This window comes from Nelumbo nucifera, chromosome 2, assembly GCF_055504915.1.
Source record: "Nelumbo nucifera cultivar China Antique chromosome 2, China Antique-T2T, whole genome shotgun sequence".
Classification (NCBI taxonomy): Eukaryota; Viridiplantae; Streptophyta; class Magnoliopsida; order Proteales; family Nelumbonaceae; genus Nelumbo; species Nelumbo nucifera.
Genome location: NC_142650.1, coordinates 5,917,377 through 5,940,503, shown reverse-complemented (window position 1 = coordinate 5,940,503; position 23,127 = coordinate 5,917,377). Strand labels below are relative to the sequence as shown.

The 23,127-nt window shown below is 38.9% G+C and overlaps 1 protein-coding gene across 2 annotated transcripts; it reads right to left on the bottom strand.

The window, feature by feature from the left end:
- Window positions 1-813: 813 nt before the first annotated feature.
- Window positions 814-22,773, bottom strand: LOC104594728 (Zinc finger C-x8-C-x5-C-x3-H type family protein). Of its 2 annotated transcripts, XM_010255169.3 has the most exons (9): window positions 22,632-22,773; window positions 22,133-22,394; window positions 21,910-21,994; window positions 21,429-21,569; window positions 21,183-21,271; window positions 19,942-20,130; window positions 19,672-19,802; window positions 2,896-2,998; window positions 814-1,479 (listed from the first exon to the last, which is right to left on the bottom strand). In XM_010255169.3, the coding sequence occupies exons 2-9, from the start codon at window positions 22,301-22,303 to the stop codon at window positions 1,285-1,287; spliced, it is 1,104 nt and encodes a 367-aa protein (XP_010253471.1). In that variant the 5' UTR covers window positions 22,304-22,394; window positions 22,632-22,773; the 3' UTR covers window positions 814-1,284. The 2 variants fall into 2 exon arrangements, with proteins under 2 accessions (XP_010253471.1, XP_010253470.1); XM_010255168.3 differs by lacking the exon at window positions 22,632-22,773 and having other exon boundaries at window positions 22,133-22,624.
- Between the last annotated feature and the right edge of the window lie 354 nt (window positions 22,774-23,127).

Genomic DNA, 23,127 nt, shown 5'->3' with positions numbered 1-23,127 from the left:
ATGCTGCATTTGGCATTCCTTATTTTAAGGACTTATCTCCTTTTCACAATTAAAAATTCAGTGTTCATAAGAGCATTTTAATAGCAAAAAAGAGATAAGTAAAATAAGGAAGACAAATGCAGCTTTGTAATCTTGTCAATTTAAGTTTTTTTGGGTATTAATCACTGCTTGACACCCTATAGGGGTCGTTACTCTTTCAAGTGAATAGTACATCACATCAACGGTTCTTTTCTTAAAGAGATGATAATAACAGGATTCAGAACCGCTATTAATTGGGTATAGAAACATTATTTGAAAATTCTAGAACTAGAAGCAACAAAAATAGCTTCCTTGAGGTCTATTTTTTGAGTTACCCTCAGACAGATAGCCTTTTCTCAGGAAAATCGTCATATGCACATCAGTTTTCCAAAATGCCCAAATTACCTCTGGTTCTGCTATCCACAAGTTCACATCCCTGCCTACAGCTCCACCATATATTGGGAACATCCCCCATGAATGACAAGGGTCTCAATGCGCAGGTGTAGTGTAATGTCTTGTGGGTAGAGATGACATGCGAGAACAGCTTGTGGGTAGCTGATCCGAGCCCATATTTGCACTTTCTTTCACTTGACATTTCAAGGAGAAAAGGACTCGTTCCACTCTGCTTCTTTGGCTGGTGGAGGCTTTTGTTTTAAAGAAACCTTGGGTTCTTTTGTTTTATTGGATTAGAGAACAAAATCCTGTCACACGTAGAACAAACAAGGTTAATTCAGTCGTTTTTTGGCCATTAACGCCCTGTGAAAGTTTAAGAGGGGGGGATTGGGTATCTGCAACTTTTGATAGGTAAAGTGACACACTCCGCATAGAGTTTTGGAATTAAACCAAAAAAAAATTACTTCCAAGTTCCAAGGTGGGACTCTCAATAGACAGGAGTGGACGTCCCTAAAAAAAGGTAGCCTTGCCGGTTCTCATGTGTACGAAAAATACAAAACGCAACCAACCAAAATGGCTCCTATAATCCTATTACAACACCGTAGAGAAGACCTTGCATGAAAAAATAGACTCCATTTAGACCCAAATGAAATTTATTATTGCTCAGAACATCGCAAACCGGACACATTAACCAAAATATAAACCTGCACTGTAAATAAAAGATATCTTCCTTTTCACAGGGTCGTTGGCATGGATCCCTGTTTTATACCAAGATTTTGGCACGGAGAATGTTGGTGCTTGGTCGTTGGCATGCAGCAGGGACAATGGCAAAAAAGGCAGGGACGAGGATATGGGTGAGGTCCTCGTTGCTACTCAAGATGATGTTTCAATGCCTGGCTCAGAGATCTTAATTGATGTTTTTGACAGGCTTGCTTCTAGCTCATTTAACTCATCCATGTCCAAATCATCGTCATCATCATCCTCATCCTCGTCAGGAAGCATGTTTACAGCAGCAGGAACTGCAGCAGTTGAGGTACTTGGCTTATCTGTCGTCGATTCATCCTGGGCCTGCAATAAATTGCTAGTACAATGAAATCTGTGGCAAATTGCTAAGAGAATAACCATTTTTTGGTCAAATAGAGATATGTCGTTACAAAAATGTTTTGTATTCCCAAATCACTCGACACCCCCCCCCCCTTGAATGGCGTTCTCACACCATGTATACATGTCCCATCTTCAGCTATGCAACTGTCCTCATGGCTACATGATGAGTACTACACCCTACTTGTTTACAAAACACCAAGTCAATAACGCACAGGATGGTACAAGTAAAACAAAGATCAAACATCAGGAAGACGGTTTTTTATCAATATGCCACAACAAATTGTACAAGTAAACCGCATTTACTTCATTTTAATGGAAAAAAGACCTACAGATCAAGAACACTATGTATAGGATATGCACAAGGATCATAACCTAACAAAACATTTCTTCTCATGGAATCACTGAATCCTTAACTTAAGATGGAGATGGGTATATTTACAGGTCAAAGTCAAACCAGTGTTGAGCGTCATAAATTATGGGATTCTGTTGCCTCACAAATTGAAAGATAACACCTCGGCCTTCATTATATATTTCAGGATTACCAACTCAAAATGTGTAGCACTTTGGGAAGATCAAATATCCTAACCAGGAAATTGGTTGTACCTAAACTAATGCAATGCAATCCATATTGGGGGATTTTGACATGCATTTAGTAAGTCCTGAACTAAAATTTAAGCAGTATGCAGTGTAGAAGAAAATCCGATCACAATTGTTCATGATATTAGGTTGATGAGGTTGCATGTCCTTTCATAGAGAGATTGGACTTCCTAGTGATTAACTAGACTAATTCTTGGAGAAAGTCTAACTCTTGTCCTTTTTGGTCCTTTGTTTTTTCTGTTGATCTCTTCATCCAAACAAAAGAAAAGAAACAATTAAAATGATAAAGAAATTCTAATTTACTTATCAAATAAAAGAAAAAGAAATTCCTATCATAACAACATTACATGTTGAATGAACCAGTCATACTATTACATCAGCAAATCCCAGTATATGCATATGCAAAGTTCAATTTTATTTCTGCACTAGCTCAAGTATGAGGAAAGCTTGGCAATAATGGCATCATATAACACCATGTTTAGAGTTCACAAGGTATGCAAATAAGACTATAATTAACACAAGAGAAATAAGCCTAGCCCCAGAATGAAATATGATGTGTAATAAATGTGACAGCATATGAAAGCAATGCCTGATAAATAAGTATAAACGAGGTAGTACAACTGATGTATCATCAGGTAGAAGAAATGCTACTTTCAACATAGGTTAGAATTTAACAAAAGAATAGTGATTTTTTTTCACATTCCATCACATCATCCAGCTCAGGAATTTGTGAAACTCGTGTGATTTCCAGACAAGAATAAAAAGGAAAAATGGCAGTAATACCTTATGTTCAGTGGCATCAGATTCTTCTTCTCTTTGATACTTCTCACATGCCTCAGCATCATCAACAAACAAACTAGCATCTGATAGAAACAGCTCACGGCCACTGAAATCAAACAAGTTAAAATCAATCAATAATGTTATGAGTGAACTGCACCAGTAAGGAGTAATATTATGCAAGCTGAAGGGCCTAGAAGAGCAAAGAGGCCAAAATGGCATGCATTGAGGAAAAAATATGGCCGTCTAAATTCAACAGCCTGGATTATCAACAGGACTCTCCCTGCATGGCATGTTTGTTCACATAGGCTCCTTGTAACAGTATCAGTGCTGGATGCATTACTGGGTCAACTAACATATTACACAGGGAGAGCCCTGTTGACTTCCCAGGCTGTCAAATATGAACAGCCAGTTTCTCATGCATTGAAATAGTAAGAAATAATTTTGTGGGCACACAACTTAATAATGGATATGGCCCTTGATCATGTGGGATGGCAAAACAGGAGTCATATAGACTCCATATGGTAGAGATAAATTTTGGTTAAATTTCTTAAACCTCCACTGACATTTCTCACAAATATTTAAACCATCCCTGAACATTGACCTCTCCAAAACTCACCCCTTTCCATTAATTTGACACCGAATTCTTAATAGAAAAAGATAATATCTTCTTTTAAGCATAATAACAAAATTCCAATTTGCCTGGGGATAAAAGAATATTGAAATATTCATTTGACCGATCCATTCTACAAGACTTGCAAGAAAGCCTTTCCACAGCAATTTGACCAGAACCCCCAATTCTTAAAATTGGACCTGTTTCTCACCGCTTGAGGAACCCCCCAATTCTTCAAATTGGACCTGTTTCTCACTGCTCGAGGAACCACCAATGTACTCCGGAACTGGTTTTTCCTCAACTATAGACTCTGTTCCCATTGCTACAGCCAGATCAAAGGAACATTCTGAATCAAGATCCTTTTCTACAAGATCATCAGATGCAGAATCTGCTCCATTAAACTCAACTTTGAAGTGCTCTTTTGTCCAAATTCAACCTCAGAAATTGTATTATGCTCACCCATCTCTGCTACCATTGGACAGAAAAGGAACAAAGTAACCAAGGGATTGAAAGGAAATTAATATCAAATAAGTTTGTTCTTTATATTTTCCTTCTCCCTTGTGACCACAGTATGAAACTGGTCCAAATCAATTGAAAAAAGATAAGTCATCCAGAAAGGGAATTAAAGGATGGAGAGACCATGTTGGTTTCATGACCTTTGGGGCTTCACTGGGTTCTTTAACGCCAGGATTAAACCCTACTATTGCAGAAGATAGAGAGAGACTGCTGTGAGAACTTCAGAAGATCTGCTTCCGCATCTCTACTGAGAGAACTTCAGAGTCTTGGTTATGCAAGTGACTACTAATGAACTGAAGTAGTTTGAGAGGTGTATTGTGAAAACAAACCCACTTTAGGTGGGAATGCAATAAAAGAAGTAGGTACATAGATAAATTTATAACTTGTTGCATTGTAAAGGCATAGAGATTCTATAAATCATGGGACAGTAAAATCCATTTGTTATCAAATAAAAGATAGTGAAATAAAAATTTGGTATATTTTTATGAATTCTAATCTAGTTGTAGCATACTGTATATATGTTGTGTCTGCTTTATGTTTTCTTTTTCTTTTTATTTTTCTTGAAAGATGGAGCAACAGATTAACTTGTTTGATTGAGCAACAGATAGAATACATGTTAAATTTTCTCCACAATTTGCGCCTTATTCATTGTCCAAATTAACTTGTTTGTTTATTTTCTTTGCAGCTATAGAGGATAGTAGCAAAAGAAGGGGGGGGGGGGGATAACTTGATATTGTTTCATCCTGCTGATCATCAAACTCTGGAGTTCCACTTGCAGACAACAATGCAAGATTTCTTTTTTTTCTTTTTTGAGAGAGAGAGAGAGATTAATTGATTATATTAAAGAACTTCAAAGGTACATGAGATTACAACAGAAAAACAAAAAACAACAACATTTAGAGATTACAAGACAGATTTCTATAACCAAATAAAGCTTCCCTGTGGGTACCCGACTTGGCCAACTGATCTACCATATAGTTCAACTCTCTAGGAGCCCAATAAATCTTTGCATTCAGTGCAAACAAGATATCTCTGGCCTCGTGTAAAGAACGAGCCAACCTCCAAGGGCCTTATTCCTTCTCCCCTAACCACTTAACGGTATTAGTAGAATCACCTATAGTGGTTAGAGAAGACAAACCCCTTTTGTTTGCTATTCTGAGGCCTGTGAGAGCTTCCAAGATCTCTACTTTAGTTGAATCAGTAGTCCCAATTGGACACTGAAGACCCAGCAAATGCTTCCATCCATCAAAGCTTAAGCTGAAATCAGTCCCTTCTCTTGCAGGAACAAGACTAAACCTGTTAATATAGCTTGGAGACAAAGTGAAGAATCTCCACCACATTCCTTTGAAGATCACCCAAAGAAATTCCCTTAATCTCCTGAGAATTAACTGCCTACAAATTACACAAAAAAGGTGATACGGGAAAGCAGCTCTTCAAACGATCTAGCTATGTTATCAAATAAGCGAAATTTTCTTTCTTCCCACACACACCACATCACCACCTAAGCTACCACATACCAGTAAATTTTTCCTCTTTTGCTTAACCCTTTGCCATGCCACTACCAATTTGCCAAATAAAATCTTCAACATGCTCAGGAGCCACCCAACTAATACCCAACAAGGTTAAGAAAGTGAACCCAAATCCTCCTTGTTACTGGACAGTGAATAAGGAAGTGATCAAGGTTTAAAATGTCGATGTCGATGGAAATGTTGCTTACCAAAATAAGGACATGTTGGAAATGTCGAGGGGAAATATTGTAAAAATTAGAGACATTGTGGAAATATTATGAAATATGTGGAAATATGCAATGATATTTTGTATAATGATAAAAGAAGCATTAATACATATTTCTAGACTATTATCTTATTCCCAACCATTATATAAAGCTAAGAAACTAAGATCAATAACAAATTAGTAAATGATGATTTACTGATTTATTATGCATTTTTATGTTTTTACAAGGTTATCTGATATTTTCTTTTCTTATTTTTAATTCTGATTTATTATAAATTCTAATACATTTATTTCACACTAGTAAATAGAAATATATTTATTCTGATTTTTAAATATTAAAGTTATAATACATTATGTTTTATTATAAATTTAATAAACTGATTCTCCTTTTTGTAGTATTAAGATTATGATAAATTCTGATTTCTTATAAAACTTAATGAATATATTATGATTTTTAATACTAAATTTATAATAAATTATGATTTAGTATAAAATTTAATAAATTTATTCTGATTTTTTATATTAAATGTAGAATATGATTTATTATAAAATTTAATAAACATTTTCTGATTTCAATAAATATTTTAAAAATTACTAACTAGTTAATATTTTATTACTTGAAAAATATTTAATGTTTTATATTATAAAGTAATTAATTTATTCTTTCGTTAATTCTTTTTTATAAATATTTTATTTGAAATATTAAATAGAAATTATTAATGAAATAATTTATATTAATATACTGTATTATATTAATATAATATACTAATATATTATATTATTAATGTACATTAGTCGACATCCTGTCGACATAATAGGAAAAACTGTCTTTTTTTTGGTTATTTGGACCGATTTGGTCGACATTTCCGAAATATAGGAAATGTCGACCGAAATAATGTAATTGTTATATTACCATCCATTTTCATGTCGGTGAGCCTCAACATCAACATATGTCGGTCGACATTTGGCGACATTTGAAACCATGGAAGTGATCAAAAATCTCTATCACCTAGACAAAGGATTGAGAACCTCCCAGCAGGGTGGAGCTTCGTAATATGAATGTCGGGGATTTTTGGGGAGATATAAACCTCTCTTAAGGAGTGAAGGTCTGCAACTTCGGCTAACTCAGCTTCTCTTAAAGGTCTTCTGAAGTCTAAGTTCCAGACTTCCAGTTAAGTCCAAGAGAGGAAAATTGGGCACACAAGGCAACAGTAGCTTCTTGGGAAAGGGATAGGTTAAATAAGCAAGGGTAGGTATTGGCCAAAGTAGTATCCTGGTATCCCCCCACAATGATGCAAGATATTGCTGCCTCATTCTCATTGCTGGTGGAATTTCAAAAGTGGATTTTTCGTGCACAACCTGCTGGAACTATTGTAAAGAAGCAACTAGATTCCCAAGCCAGTCTCAGTTCAAAGGAGGTTTATGTTCAGGTGTCCTAAAGATTTGGAAGCTGTATTTTTGTTCCCTTCTTTCAATATTTTGTTGCCACTTCTCATTTATTTTTGTGTATCTAAGCTCTTTCTTAAACACTTTTGATCCAGTTGTGTAATTTAAATATTCTGATGTTTTGAAACTGCAGGTCATCAAGGTTAAAAAATGGAGGATTGGCCGTGCAAAAAAAAAAAAAAGAAAGAAAGACAAAGGGGGATTATTGCTTGCTGACAAGCTCACCTGTTGATATCGGTGCTCATTACTGTACAGTACTATATAGTACTAGAATTGCCAGGTTGACAAGGGATTATTTCTGGTATGCTGGGCTCTGGTATGAGTGCGGAGAAGACAAAGACAAGAGTGAAGGCATTAATTCTGGTATGCTGGGGCTCTGGTATGAGGGCAGAGAAAAAGGTGAGAGTGAAGGCATGAGCTTGCATTTTGGACACTAGTGATGAGTGTTTCTACCTACCTGACATTGCCCTTTTTTGTCTAAATGGAGACAAAAGGTTAACTTTGTAATTCAACACTCCTGGTCCATTCAAATTAGTGAAAAGGGTAAGTGTAATTTACCCCAAACATCAGGGGAGTTTTAAGTAGTTTACCCATAAAATTTTGGTGAGTTTATGTTGAGAATGATATATTGAATGAAGCATATCCAATGTGAATGAGAAGAAGAAATGAGATTTTTTTTACTTTTATTTTTTGAAAAATTGTGGCATCTACTATTGTAAGCTTTGCTTTGATGGTAACTTGGGGAATTTCTTGGTGAATACAACACTTAAAGTTTGGACTCTGGATCTTGGATTTGAAATACTGTTGAAGAAATTGAAATCCATTTAAATGCTGTTTAGAATTGCTCTAAAAAACTTTCCAATATGCAATTAGTGCATTTTTTTATGGGACATTGGAGAAACCATTGAGTGAAGAAGATGGAGAACGAGATCTGGCGACAGCGATGATCTGAACTGAATCTCCGGCGACAGCGACAACGAGAACTGGTGGACGAAGAAAGAAGATGGGGAAACTTTGGAAAATAGTAGCTCTAATCGGCCAAAAAACTTTCAACTTGGAGCTATTTTCAGGAGAACAAGAAGACCTGCTCGAGGTAATGGAAAGAAGCAGAGGTTCCTGGACGAGACTGGTTCTCTCTATTGAAGAAGCAAAATGGTGGAGAGACTACACTCAAGAGGTACTTAAGAACCAGAGAAGAACACTTGACAAAAAATATCGAAATGAAAAGGGAAGGTTTCTAATCCCTCAACTAAAAGAGAATAAATGGGGGAGAAACATCTGCATCCCAGAAGAACATTCTAGTGAAGGCTAAAAAAACTGTCAACCTGCTAAGTGATTTCGTCCACACAAAAGAGAACCACAGCCCTCCAACCTTAAACCTTTTTCCCCAGCTCGAGAAAAGAAGGTTGTAAAGACTGGAGGTTCCTCTTTCATCTCAGTAGTTCACCAAGCTAAACCATTCGAAAAATGGAAACAAGCTTTCGTTTGCACCAAACCAGAATCCCTGTCGTGGAGAGAAGTCAAACTTGGTCTCTCAGCAAACTTTCGCACTCGAGAGATTTTAAATCTCTTCCCGCTTGACTCCAATAGGGTGGTGGGCATCACTCCTTCTGAGGAGTTAGTTTTAAGATGGGTCAAACTAGAAAAGCTCTCATTGTATGGAAGTTCATCTCTTTAGAACGTTGGGTTCCAATGGTAAATGTGGTTCCAGATCAACTAAACTTCAGTGGCTGGTTAAAAATCCATGGGATGCCCTTGTGTGGTGGTCTAGTGGAGATCGACAGCAAAACTCAAAGTCTTCTAGATTTGAACTCAGCTCAAATAAAGGTGAGAAGTCGTGGAGTTCACTCAATCCCTCAAACGATTCCTCTGCTAGACAGAAACGTCTGGTTTTACCTCTCAGTAGAAGGGGAGAAGATGACTGAGTCTCCTGTTACCCTATCCGAGTCAACTCACCACTCCCTTCCCAAGGAAGGACCCAAAGCTCCCATACAAGCAAGACCCTCTTCAGGAAAATTTCGAGATGCTGAAGCTTTCTTCAGAACAGAAAGCAACCCTCTTGAGAAGGTAATCTCTGCTACCAAGAAATCCCATTCTCTGCCACTAAAAAATAGGAGACGAAAAAGTAAGGTGGGCCTTGCCACTTGTTCAAACACTGTTCAAATTTCAAACAGCTGGCACCTTGTGGACTCACGCTTGGTTGAGGATCAGAATAAAACTCAAAAGACAATGGGCCCAAGCCCACTTCTTGGTCAAGCTTCTTCAAAAGGCCTTCCTCCTGGGCCGCAGAAAGGCTTAAGTGCTCAAAGCACACTTGAGACCCCAAAATTTCTATCAGAGACAGCTCCAGAAACCCCTCTGAGCTCGAGTAGACATCCACAGAACTCCCTCCACTGCAGACAGTTCAAGCTCCACTCCACCCCCTCCATTGACACAAACGATTCTAAAGACACAAAGGATTCAAGCCCTTATGATTCAGAGGCCGAATCAGATCCAAGGAAAACGGCTTTTTCAAGAGCTAAAAACCCATTCGATGGCAAGGAAGCGTAGAGTTGTTCGAACAGACGCACCTGGTCAACCCAGAATATGGAAAGGACTGTGACATAGCTTGCCTTGAAGAAGGCAGAGGACAAGAATCGCTCCCCCATTCAAACTCCCCTCCTATGGAACACCCCTCTTCTTCTAGAGCCCCCATCCCTCTGTCGTCTTCTTACCATTCAACTAATGTTCTCAACTTTCTGTCTCACAGTACCTCTTGCTCTACTCTTTCAGGTTTGAATGAAGTGTTGCCCCAACCATGTGCCAACCCAAACCATCAAGCAAAGTTGAACAGTGACTCCCTCAATTCGGACAGCTACAGAAGGGTCATTCAACCGGACGAAGATACTTTAGACATGGCAAGAAAATTGGGGATAAGCAGAGAAAAGGAAGCCTCCCTTAATAAAGGAAAAGAAAAGGGAAATGATGGCAATTGGAATTCTGAAATAGGGAAGAGCGGGAAAAGGAGCTCAAAAAGAGAACTAAAGAGACTCCAATGGGGATTAACTGACAAGAAAACATCAGGTCTTAGGGCAGATAAGGGAAAATCAGTGACTGGATTTCAATGAAGATATTAAGTTGGAACGTCAGGGGACTGGGAGGCCAAATTAAGAGAAGTCTAGTAAAAGATACTTTAAGAAAAGAAAGGCCAGATATAGTCATTTTGCAATAAACCAAGAAAGAAGCGGTTGGCATGAAACTGTTGAGAGCAACTTAGGGAATCCGAAGAAAAAAATGGGTAGTTCTCCCAGCTATAGGCACTTCAGGGGGAATTATCTTGGCTTGGAACGAAGAGGAGGTTACAGGCATTGAGATAGACAAAAGAGAGTTTACAATCTCAGTTTTGTTCACTAATAAATCCGGTGGTCTCAGTTGGATTCTGACAGGAGAGTATGGACCAAACAATCCTTCGGATAGGCAAAACTTTTGGGAAGAGCTGGATTCTCTGCGAGAGTATGATGATATTCCTTGGGTTTTAGGGGGGTGACTTCAATGTCACAAAGTTCTCCCAAGAAAACTCCAATAGAAGAAAAGTGACTAGAAGTATGAAAGAATTCTCCATATTCATATCCAGACACAACATTTGCGATCTCCCCCTTCATAATGGCCAATTTACATGGTCAAACATGCAAGAAAATATGATAAGGTGCAGAATAGACAGATTACTAGTTTCTCCAGATTGGGCAAAGCAATTCCTAGATCTCATCCAAGAAATCAGACCCCGTTGTACTTCAGACCACTGGCCACTAGTCCTGCGAACAGACAAGGTTCTGAAAGTAAAATCCCCATTCAGGTCCGAAAAAATGTGGACCATGCATAAGGACTTTCACAAGAAAGTAACCTCCTAGTGGGAAGAATATAAAGTAGAGGGTTGGTCTGGCCATAGATTTCAACAGAAGCTGAAACACCTAAAAAGAAATCTGAAAACCTGGGGAAAAGAAGAGTTCAAATCCTTCATAGAGGAAAAAAGAACTATCCTCTCGGAGCTTGAGGATCTAGACCAAAAGGATCAGGTCGGTATCTTGGATGGAGAAGGAAAGAGAAGAGAAGTCTTGAGAAATTCCTATGAGAACGTTGTTAGGAGGGAATAAATCTTCTGGTGACAAAGGTCTAGGATCAAATGGTTAAAGGAAGGTGACAACACTTCAAAATTATTATGCAGGAGAGAAGAGATGAAGAGAGAAGAAGAGAGAAGAGAGATTTGAGAGTCAAAAGTTATGCTGGCGGTGCCAGCTTTAGTATTTATATTAGGGCGACAAGACATAAAAAATAAAAAGGAAGAAAGTTACAATAGTACCCCTGCAATACTATACTTAAATAACAAACGGCTTTTAGCTCTGAACTGCTACATGGAACCTACTAAACCAGGCTCTGGGTGACTGTTTCAGGCCATATAATGATTCTTTAACCTACACACTTTCTGTTCATTACCTTGATCCCGGGAACCAGGGGGTTGTACCATGTATACTTCCTCTTCAAGGTCACCATTCAGAAAGGCATTCTTGATGTCAAGTTGATGAAGATCCCAGTCAAGATTAGCAACTAAGGAGAAAAGGACTTTAATGGAGTTCATCTTCGTAACGGGTGCAAAAGTCTCTGCATAATCTACCCATACACTTGTGTAAACCCCTTTGCCACTAAACGAGCTTTATACTGCTCCACCGTGCCATCAACCCTATGTTTTACTATGAAAACCCATTTACATCCAACTAGATCCTTCCCCTCAGAAAAATCTACTAGTTCTCATGTGCCATTTTTATGTAAAGCATTAATTTCTTCCTTCATAGCATCTGTCCATTCAGGCACCAAAACAGTTTTTGCCACATTCTTAGGAATAGGAACATTGTCAATGGAAGAGAGAAAGGCCCGAAAAGAGGGTGAAATATTCTCATAGGAAACCAAGTGAGAAATGGGGTGTTTAGTGGTGCAATACCTAACACCTTTCCAATGAGCAATAGGAAGGTCAAGGTCATTAGCATTAGAAGTATCAATAGCAATAGGGTCAGGAACATCAATAGGAACCAAGGTTCCTGATTGGGTAGGATCCTCCCCCGGAGAGTTTGATGGCATTGGTGGTACAGCTTCTAAGTGCTCCACAGCTCTTGAACATGGTTGGCCTTTGTGATGACGAAAGAAGACACGAAAGGGAGGAGGATCAGGAAGAGGAGGGAGCTGAACCAGTTTCTCCTCATTCCTACACTCTCCCTGAGGAGACACATGGAAGAAAGCCTCACTCTCAAAGAAAGAGACATCCATAGAATATAATACCTCCGAGAGACAGGATCAAAGCACCGCTATCCCTTCTGACTGAGAGAGTACCCCATGAAGATGCAAGGAATAGCATGAGGATCCAATTTTCCACGAGTGGGTAACAGATTTTGAACAAAACAACGACAACCAAACACATGAGGAGGAATAGAAAGAAGGGGAGTCTTAGGAAAAAGAGGTTGACGTGGGAATTTGCACTCTAACCAACGAGAGGGCATACGATTAATGAGATAGGTAGCACAAAGGATAGCCTCAAGCCAAAAACGTTTCAGGACATTCATATGAATTAGTAACCCCCAGGCCACTTCAAGAAAGTGTCAGTTCTTTCTTTCAGCAACACCATTTTGTTGTGGTGTTTGGGCGCAAGAGCTACGGTGAAGTGAACCCCGCAAAGCAAAAAACTCCGTGAGATCATTATGAAAATATTCTTTGGCATTATCGGATTGAAAAACTTGGATTTCAGTTTGAAATTGGGTGAAGATCATCCGCTGAAAATCTTGGATAATTTTTGGTACTTCATCCCTGGTTCGCATGGGATACACCCATGTATATCCGGAGTAATCATCAATAATGGTAATAAAATGCTTGTAGCCACTCTCAGATGGTAAAGTAGCAAGGCCCCAAATTTAGATTTATAATTCTTTGAAGAAAAATGAGTTCTACACTGCTTACTCAATTGACAAGTTTGATAAGTAAAGTTTGACCTGACACTGACTTAAACAACTCTGTAAACACCATTTTTAAAGACTCAAAAGATAAATGACCAAGACGATTATGCCAATAAATACACACCTGACTCTTACAAGATTGACTTTTCGACTCCGTGACTATAAGACCAACCTTATTCTCCAGCATTTTGAGCCCATCCACCATACATCCTCTACCAATCGTCTTCCCTGAGGCCAAATCCTGGATCACACAGTAAGAAGGGAAAAAGGTCACTGACCAGTTTATGGAATTAGTAATACTACTAACAGAGAACAAATTTATAGGAAAGGAGGTGATAGGTTTGAAAGTAAGAGAATCCTTGACCAGATATGGTAGAGTATGATCCATCAAGTAATCTCACCTTGTCTCTTCTAGAAAGGAGGTGAGATTACCTAATGTAGACGCAAATGAAGTTGAGGGAGGAGCATCCATCTAACAAATTGCTCTACCATAGAGCTCTAAATGGTCACGTAAGGAATTAATAATATCCTCCCTTGGGTTAGAACCAAAGGTGTGTGTTTCAGTCACAGTAGTAATGGGGAGCTGATTCTCCTTGAGTAGCCATGTTTGCCATAGTGTGCTTTCTTGTACCTTGCTGTCCTGACTTCTTATTCAGATCTAAACCTTGCTTCTTACTCAAATCCTGAGCCCATTTCGGCTTTCCATGAAGATCCCAGCATGTATCTCAGGTGTGTCGGGGTTTTTGGCAATGAGTACACCACAGTTTGTCTTTGTCATCCACCCTTTTCTGAAAGCCCCCCTTCTTAAAGGTATTTCCCCCACTTGTAGTAACATTCCCCTTCGCTGCCAATACAATTGCATCCCCTCCAGAGTTATTCATCGAATTCCTTCTACTTTCTTCTAATTGTACTAGTGCACAAACTTCTTGGACAAATGAAAGATCCTTGCTACCTAGGATCAGAACTATGATAGATTCATATGCAGGATTCAAGCCATGGAGGAAAGCAAACATTCTTTGTTGGGAAACAAGTTTCTTGTATGATTTTGCATCTTCATCACACTTCCAGTCCACACTTTGATAATGATTTTACTCCTTCCAGATAGAGGTCAAGTCTGAATAGTACACAAAAAGACTCCTCTCCCCCTGTTTACAAGTGGACGATTGTGCCTGTAACTAGTAAATTTTTGCATAGTAACGCAGCTCAGAATAGGTTGATTTTGCTTGTTCTCAAATCTCATTTGCCATTTCAGCCCACATAAAATTCCTTCTTACTTGAGGTTGCATAGACACTAAAAGCCAGGACATGACCATGTTGTTTTCCTAGTCCGATCTGTCATATTCAGCACTCCCATAATTGAGTTCTTTGGTTCTCCCATTTATATATCCTATCTTTCCCCTTGCAGTAATGTATATAACTTGATCACGCTCGACCACTCTAAATAATTTAAGCCATTCAAGGGAATAACAGCCATGGGAAAGGATAGATCCACACCCCCACTCATTCCATTCTGCATTGAGGAAACACCAGATGTGGCAGAATCTTCACCACCCATGGTTACAGATTCAAAAAACACTCTTAAAGTGGGCACAAAACCTTATAAAAAGGTAGTCTAACACCAAGGAAGATAGGAACCCCTTTTTCCTTCTGAAACACAACTTTTTTTGTTAAACACAGGTGTTGTTACAGCACTAACAGGTCATCCCTTGGCCTACATAATCAAAAAACTGGCTGTTGTCGCAGTGCATACAGGTCATCTCTTGACCTACGCATCAAACACAGTTGTTGTCATAGCATGTACGGGTCACTCTCTGGCCTTCAGGTTCATCATAAAAGCTGTTGTCGCAGCACATAAAAGGTCTTCACTGACCTACATTTTACACAGGGATCAGCCAACCCCACAAATAAGGAAAGAAAGAGGTGCTAATAACCTCACATTCAGCCAGCAGACCTAGTACAGGTTTTGCCCAGGCGCACGACCAGAAAATAAAGGAGAAGGAGAGAAGTTACTTCAGTGCTTGAAAAAACTGAATCTTCAATAACCCAATCAGTAGATGGCAACGGCAGATCTAGAAATCTGGTGCGAAGAAAACAGTTCACTCGATCTCTCCTTTCAGATCTGATAGTCCTGGTCTGATACCATGTTATGTAGGAGAGAAGAAGAGAGGAAGAGAGAAGAGAGATTTGAGAGTCAAAAGTTATGCTGGTGGCACCAGCTTTAGTATTATTTATACTAGAGCGACAAGACATAAAAAAATAAAAGGATGAAAGTTACAATAGTACCCCTGCGGTACTATGCTTAAAGAAGAAAAAACAGCTTTTAACAAAAATTCTTTGACAACTATGCTTCAGGAAGGCATAGGAAAAACCACATCTCAAAAATTAAAGTCGACCAAAGGGAGGTAGAAGATGCACAGGAGATAACAGAGACTTTTCTTAACCATTTTAAAGAGCACTATTCTAAGGAAAGTTTCAGAAAACTAACACTAGGAAGCTGGGATGGGTCGACCCTAACAGAAGAAAAGAGAATTTGGCTTGAAAGAGAATTTTAAGAACAAGAAATAGGGAAGCAGTTTTTGACATGGATGGAGACAGAGCCCCCGGGCTAGATGGTTTTCCTATCTTCTTCTTTCAGACCTGTTGGGATATAATAAAAGAAGATCTTTTGGAGGTTTTTAAGGAGTTTCACTCTTTGGCTGTTGTAAATAAAGGTAATAATTCGACCTTTATTTGTCTCATTCCGAAAAAAGGTGTCTTGGAAGTAAAGGATTTCAGGCCTATAAGTTTAGTAAGGAGTGTGTACAAAATCTTGGCAAAGGTTTAGGCAAAAAGGATCAGAGAAGTCCTAGGAGATTTGGTCTCACCTAACCAGTTTGCTTTTGTGAAAGGTCGACAAATTGTGGACAGTATCCTAATAGCAAACAAAAGTGTTGAAGAGAGAAGGAAGAGTTGCAGGTCAGGTCTTCTTGTCAAACTAGACCTTGAAAAGGTGTATTACAAAGTTGATTGGGATTGCTTCTTTCAAGTCTAGAAACTGAGGGGTTTTGGAGTTAAATGGTTGCAGTGTATGAAAGGATGCATTAGCTAAACCTGGCTTTCAATCCTCTTGAATGGAAAGTCCATAGGTTATTTCAAGGCAAGCAGAGGTCTTCGACAGGGATGTCCGCTCTCCCCTTTTCTTTTTACTCTAGTGATGGATGTTTTCAGCCAGGTTGTATACAAGGAAAAAAAATCTGAATTTAATAAAAGGTTTTGAAGTAGAGGAAGAGGTGCCCTCAACATTTCCCACCTTCAATTTGTAGACGATATTATTCTACTCTTGGAAGCTGATCTGGAGAACATAATTAATGTGAAAAGGGTTCTAAACTGTCTTGAACAAGTCACCGGGCTGAGGGTTAACTTCACAAAGAGTAGTATGGTGACAATCAATTCAGTTGAAGAAGCTCTTGTGGAAAGGTTCAAGGAAATTCTGAACTGCCGAGTGGAAAACCTTCCCCTAACCTATTTAGGCTTGCCTCTGAGTGGGCACCCAAAAAGTCCAAGTTTTTGGGAGCCGGTGTTGGAAAAATGTGAAAAGAAGCTAGCTGCTTGGAAACAAATGTTATCTGTCAAAAGGGGGAAGGCTAACATTCATTAAGACTTCCCTTGCAAATCTGCCCACCTATTTCTTCTCAGTATTCCAAATTTTTGGCAAAATCAGAACAAAGATTGAGAAACTTCAAAGAGACTTCCTTTGGGATGGTGGAGGGGAGAAAAGAAGTCATCTAGTGAGTTGGGCTCAGACTTGTAAATCTAAAGAGGCGCGAGGGCTGGAAATTGGTCACCTAAAAGAGAAAAACACTTCTCTACTTGGAAAATGGTTGTGGAGATACCCTAAAGAGACAAACTCTCTTTGGGCAGGTGTCATCACCAGTAAGTACGGGTTGGACACCAATGGTTGGGACCACAACCTTCATTCAAACCATGTAACTTCATCAAGTCCTTGGAAAGGTATCATCTCAACCTCTAACAAATTCTTTCCTTTCATAAGATTTAAAGTGGGCAATGGTACTAGAATAAAATTTTAAACTGATTTGTGGTGGGGCAACACTACTTTAGCAGTTTCCTACCCTAGACTTTTTAACCTCACCCTAAACAAAGAAGCAACCATCTCCCAATGCCTCCCCTCTTCCCCCACCGAGAGAAACATAAACTTGAGCCTTAGAAGACCCTTAAGGGATTCAAGGATCAATGAGTTAACTGAACTCCTCCTCTCCCTCAAAGAAGTCTACATCTCCCTTAATTCCCTAGACTCCCATGTCTGGAAACCTCACCCTGTAGGCAAATTATCCTCCAATTCTTTCTTCAAGGTTCTGGTTGCACAGGAGCATAAATATCACTTCCCTTTCAAGAAGGTCTAGTGCAACTACATCCCCTCTAGAGTGTGTTTCTTTGTATGGGAGGCCTGTCTGCACAGGATAAACACTTGTGAGCTACTGCAAAAGAAGAATTTTGGCAGACTTTTCATCTCCCCTCATGTCTGCATCCTTTGCCTAAGAGAAGGGGAATCAACCAACCATCTCATCATTCACTGTCAGGAAACCAGGGACATCTGGAGCCGTTTTCTACAGCTAGCTGGGTACAGCTGGGTTGCTCCAAACCACCTCCAGGACTTGCTCCGTCAATGGCAAGGAAAAAGACTGAGTAAAAGAGGCAAGGTATATTGGCAAATAATTCTGCAAGTTGTACTTTGGGGAGTTTGGGAAGAAAGGAACAACCGCTTGCTTGAGAATAAGGCTAAGGTGGCGTTTGATAACACTTTTCAGACCTCTGAAGTCTGAAAATGTTGTTTTTCAAACGTCAGAGGTGTTTGGAAGTGTATCTAAATTTGGGTCTGGAAATTATTTTCAGATCTAAAATAATAAGACCTGAGCCAAGCGCTGAACTCAGATCTAAAATAACAAGACCTGAGCCAAGCGCTGAACGCGTTCAGATGTGTTTCAGACCTGGTCAAAAGTCCAAAACACCCTTAAAAACATGCTTGTGTTTCTCCCTCTCACCGTTCATCTTCTCCACTTGACACAGCGGCGAACCAACAGCGGCAAGTAACTCCTCCAGTGAACCAGCGGCAACGAGTTTTGGCCTCTATTTTTTCGTCTTCCTCCTCCTCTGTGGTCCCGCGGATTTCGTCCTCTGTTTTTCATTTTCGATCGCCGCTGCAACTCTCGACAGTGGCGGCAAGTGACTCCTCCGGCGAACCAGCAGCGGTGAGTTCCGACCTTCTCTCTCTCTCTTCTTCTTCACTGAGTAGATTTTATTTGTATTAATTATTTTAATTTTTATTAATTATTAAATATTTTAATAGTTTTAAGATATTATTTTTCTAATTTTTAAATATTTTTATTGATTTATGGACTTCATTACTATTTTCATGATTATTTTAACTTTTAATAATTTGTTTTTAATTTATAAATTTATATGTATTTTCATTTTTTTCTTATTTTAATAAATTAATTTTCTATTTGTATAATTTATTCATATTTTTCAATATTTTGAATTTAATAAATTATTTTTATGAAATAGTACAAGTTGAACTCAAATTTATTGAATAGTCTAATTTAGGGGTAAAATAGTAAAATTAGTGAATTTCATATGCTAGAGGTTTGATCCAACACAAACAACCTTCTTTATTCAGAGCCTCTAAAAAGTCAAAAAAAAAACTCTCTTTTCAGATTTCAGACACTTTTAATATCTATTTAGCTGTTCAGATTTCAAATTTTAGATTTATCAAACACCACCTAAGACAGAGGCTGGTCTGATCTCTCACATCATCCATGTAATCAATGGGCTTCCAGTTCAGACAAGTTTAAAGGAGTCTCTATAAATGACCTAAACAGGGATGCTGGTTTTCTCCTTTTCTCATCCCCCCACCCCTCTTCCCCATCCATAGGAGGTCCTTTCCCAGGAGGGAAGGAACTTGGACTCTAAGTTTCGATGGAAGTGCTTCAGGTAACCCCGGAACTGCTGGTATTGGAGGAGCATGAAGGGATGAAAACGGGAACACTTGCTGGGTGTACAGCGGACCAATAGGTATAGCTGATTCTACAAAGGCAGAAGTGATGGCTGCACTTATAGGAATCCAATTAATCAGCAAACTAGGCATTCAGCATCTATCCATAAAGGGAGACTCAGCAAACACTATAAAGTGGTTAGGAAGACAGGAGGCTGGGCCGTGGAGACTCAGTCATTTTCTGACAGGGGCAAGGGATCTACTGGTAGCTACAAGCTTACACCTGTGCTGGAGCCTGGATTCCAAGGGATCTTAATGCTCTTGCGGATGGGTTAGCAAAATTAGGTGCTCTTTTAGAAGTGCTGTATTTGATATGATCCCTCCTCTGTAATTTTCAGGGGTCTGGTCCCTGTTCGTTTGTCTTCTTTGTACACCCTCTTGTGTACCCCTCTATTTTCTTAATAATTTCAGTTAACGTTTCTCAAAAAAAAAAAAAAGAAATGAGATACCTCATGCGGTCATTCTTAGCCCTCTCTGCCCGTTGAGCTGCAAGGCCAGCCTCTCTTTCTTCCATCTTTTTCTTTTTCCATTGCATGAACAGCTCAGCGGTCATTGGAGTTGAAGCTGTTACTTTTGCACGCTAACAACCAGGAACAAATCAATATGAAACTACCAGATCACAAATTCATAGTAAAATAAAAGATGTTCTTAGTTCTTACTGCAATATGGCAGGCCGCAGGCAATGAAAAAAGGCTAAATTTGTATATTGCAATTATTACCTGATCTTCAATCTCTTCCTCAACAGATATCTTTTCGGCCTCCTCCTCCAAGAGAGCCTTCATTTGAGACTTTAGCACATATCCTGGTGGAAGAGCATGTCTGTAATGGCAATCTTTGCCACCATTTGGACAAACCCAGAACCAACCATATTGTTTCTTCTCCACAGCTTCCAGAAAGTACTTACAGACCTGCTCATATTCAGAAGAACTGATGAATGAAGCTGCAAAAAAAATCAACCCTAGTCACACAAAATATGTATAAGATGTCTATGATCGTATGCCTACTTGCCTATGATTGTCACCCATTCAAGCTAATGGATAAAATGCTCAGGATAGAAAATAAACCACATTACACCATCATCAACATCAGAGCCTTATCTCAATTATATGGAGCCAGCTACATGAATATAGCATTTCCAAAAAGTAATGGAGAACTACATGGATGCTCCTTTGTCCAAGTAGTGGCGCAAATAGCCATATTTCCAACAAAGAAAACTAATTACCAAAAAAAGTTGTTACTATAGCAATGTCAAACTCATTGTAGAATGTAGATGCTTTTCAAGGGATTTTGAAAAGGGGCAAAGAAATTTTTATCATTGAATGAACACAGGCAAGGACTCCGTTAGAACCCCAATAATCACTTCAGAATACAAAACTCTATATACCAGCTCAATTTTCTAAATGAAACCATATCAAATAAAGCTCGTGACATTCAACAACTACAAAGAAGTTCTCCAATTCCTACATCGCTTGCCTTATCATTCTTAAGGCATCTTTTAAAATTTTAGTTTCCAAAATAGACTTAAATTAAATGGAGTATTTAGAAGGTGTTTTCTCTATATCCGCTGAAGGCATTGGCATTTCTCATGATCTGGACTAAATGGTTTTGTCATTTGGGGTTGAAATTAAAATCCACATGTTCTTCATAGAACTCTGTTCAAAACTTCTATATCCCCTGGGCTGTTTGGGAGCTTCCTCCACATGACGCGTTGCCACATTCAGTCCCTTGCTTGTCATTTTGGCTAAAAGAATATTTAAGGGCAAATATTCTTTTACCCCACACCCATGGCAACATGTCATACAAAAGCAACATCTGAATTCTGAAATTGCAATAGCCGTTTGAATACACCAACTTACATAATATTTTTTGTTCCACAATGTAAATGTGAAACCATGGATTGAAAAACGAACTAACATAGAAGGGAAGAAACACAAATAAAAGTAGATAGACGGAAGCTTACAATCTCAGTAGGTTTGTTCTGGTTATACTCTTTCTTCTTGGACTCCACAACCTTTTCAAGTGTCTCTTGATCCCAATCCTCCATTGTTTCTTAACCAGGCGTAGTGGAAAAGAAAACATAAAGAGAACAAATGGGGAAAAAGAACAGAAGTCAGGCACCGAAATCACGATATAATAACAAAATTAGAAACAAAAAAATGAAAACAGAAACAAACAAATGAACAAACAATGGCATATATTATATCACCTTGATCACGTTTATCACTGTAAAGGTCAATCTTTTCACCCTTCCTCTGAACATTCAGGTCATGTGAGAATTTGCACTTGAAACCTTTGGTGCACTGCCCTACCTTAAAAAATTCGCATAATATGGACTTGGGATCAACACCTGAGAATGAGAAAATGTCAATGAGATACATACGAATTCAAAAACAAGCATAAATGCAGAAGCTTCACAAGATACCGAAAATCCGAAATCACTCGCTGGAGTCATGTAGAATAGATTTTTTTTTAAAGTTCCAAAAGCTAGAACTTGGAACATGCATGCACGGCTTAAAACGGATATGTCATAGGGCGTTAAAATTTAGTATTTCAGAAGATTAACTTATTTTCGATTTCAGTTAACGTTTCAATAGCGAATCCTAATCAAATGATAAGAAAATCTACAATTCGACGATTTGATGCCGTGTGACTTCGAATGCCTACTGACAGAACACAGAAGACAATACCAACTGGAACTTTTGGCTGACTGACAGCAATCTTAAACAAATCATTCAGCTCTTTCTCTCTGGCCTTATCTTCTTCCTTCTTCTTCTGTTCATCGAATTAATTTTGTAAGCAATTGCATCCATCGGCAACATTAGCATCAAACATATAAAAAAGAAATAGAGAATAAAGGAAATAGGGGTTTCGCCGCAGAGGTAGATGAAAAAATAAAAGGAACCAACGTACCTTTGCGGCGACCTTAGAGGGGTCTGATTTGGGTTGTACGGCTTGTTGGAGGCTCTGAACGTATTTCTGGACATTTTTGCTCTTGTTCTTGTTTTTGAGTCCGAAGGTCTTGTCTTCGACAATCTTCTGCTTCTTCGCTATCTCGGCTTTAGAGGGCTGCTTTGGAGGCATCTCTGATCAGCACCCCAACAAAAAACACACCCGTAACACTAGAGCTGTTCTTCGTTTTCTCTGTTCTCTCTTCTGTCTGTTTACTCTGTATCTGATTGAACAAGCAATGGCGATTTTCAGATCCACGTAAGTCTCACTCTGAGATGGGCTTTGCTACAAATTATAATCTCTACAACGACTTAGGGTTTTGTTCCCCTGAGAGGGTTTTACCCAACTCAAAGTGAAGTTTAGGTTCACAATGGAACGCGATCCCACTTTCTCAGTTCGCCCTCCCACTCATGCGTTTATTTGTTCGTATGTTAAGAATTAAGAGTTGCAGGGAGAATACCTCCTTTGATGAAATCGGGCTGGGTATTGCAATGCCAACCATGTGCGTACCGTGGTGTATTCGATCAGAAATTATATTACCAAGGATGTCCTCATGGTCCTGACTCCTGCAATGGTTTTCGCCTTTGGGCTGGATTGGGCTGGTGTTAGTAAATAGAATGAATGGTTTAAACTTTAAAGTAGGCCGGACCCAGGCCCATGCTGGTCCGAAAGCTCCTGTCCGGCGACGGTACAATGTAGAGAATTTAAATGGAGTGATTTGCCCCGATTTCCATTGGCTGTGTTTGTTTTCATTGATACGGATCAGTGTAAAACTCCATTCATGCATTTGTTTTCGAAAATTGGTGCAAATCTCACACACGATTGAGTTTTATATCGATAATCGATTTAATTACACTTTAAAAAGTTCCAATGGTTCGCTCATTTTTAACACATCGGTGTTGAACTCCATCAATGACAGTACACCGAAAATAAATGCAACCTTGGATGCACTCACA

What these genes read in the sequence shown, in the direction of transcription:
- LOC104594728 (XM_010255169.3), bottom strand. Translation starts at nt 22,303, where the DNA reads ATGCCTCCAAAGCAGCCCTCTAAAGCCGAGATAGCGAAGAAGCAGAAG. An exon ending in TCAGCCAAAAGTTCCAGTTG is followed by an intron (nt 21,570 to 21,909) that starts GTATTGTCTTCT and finishes TCTCATTCTCAG; the next exon opens with GTGTTGATCCCAAGTCCATA. An exon ending in AGAACAAACCTACTGAGATT is followed by an intron (nt 20,131 to 21,182) that starts GTAAGCTTCCGT and finishes GAATATGAGCAG; the next exon opens with GTCTGTAAGTACTTTCTGGA.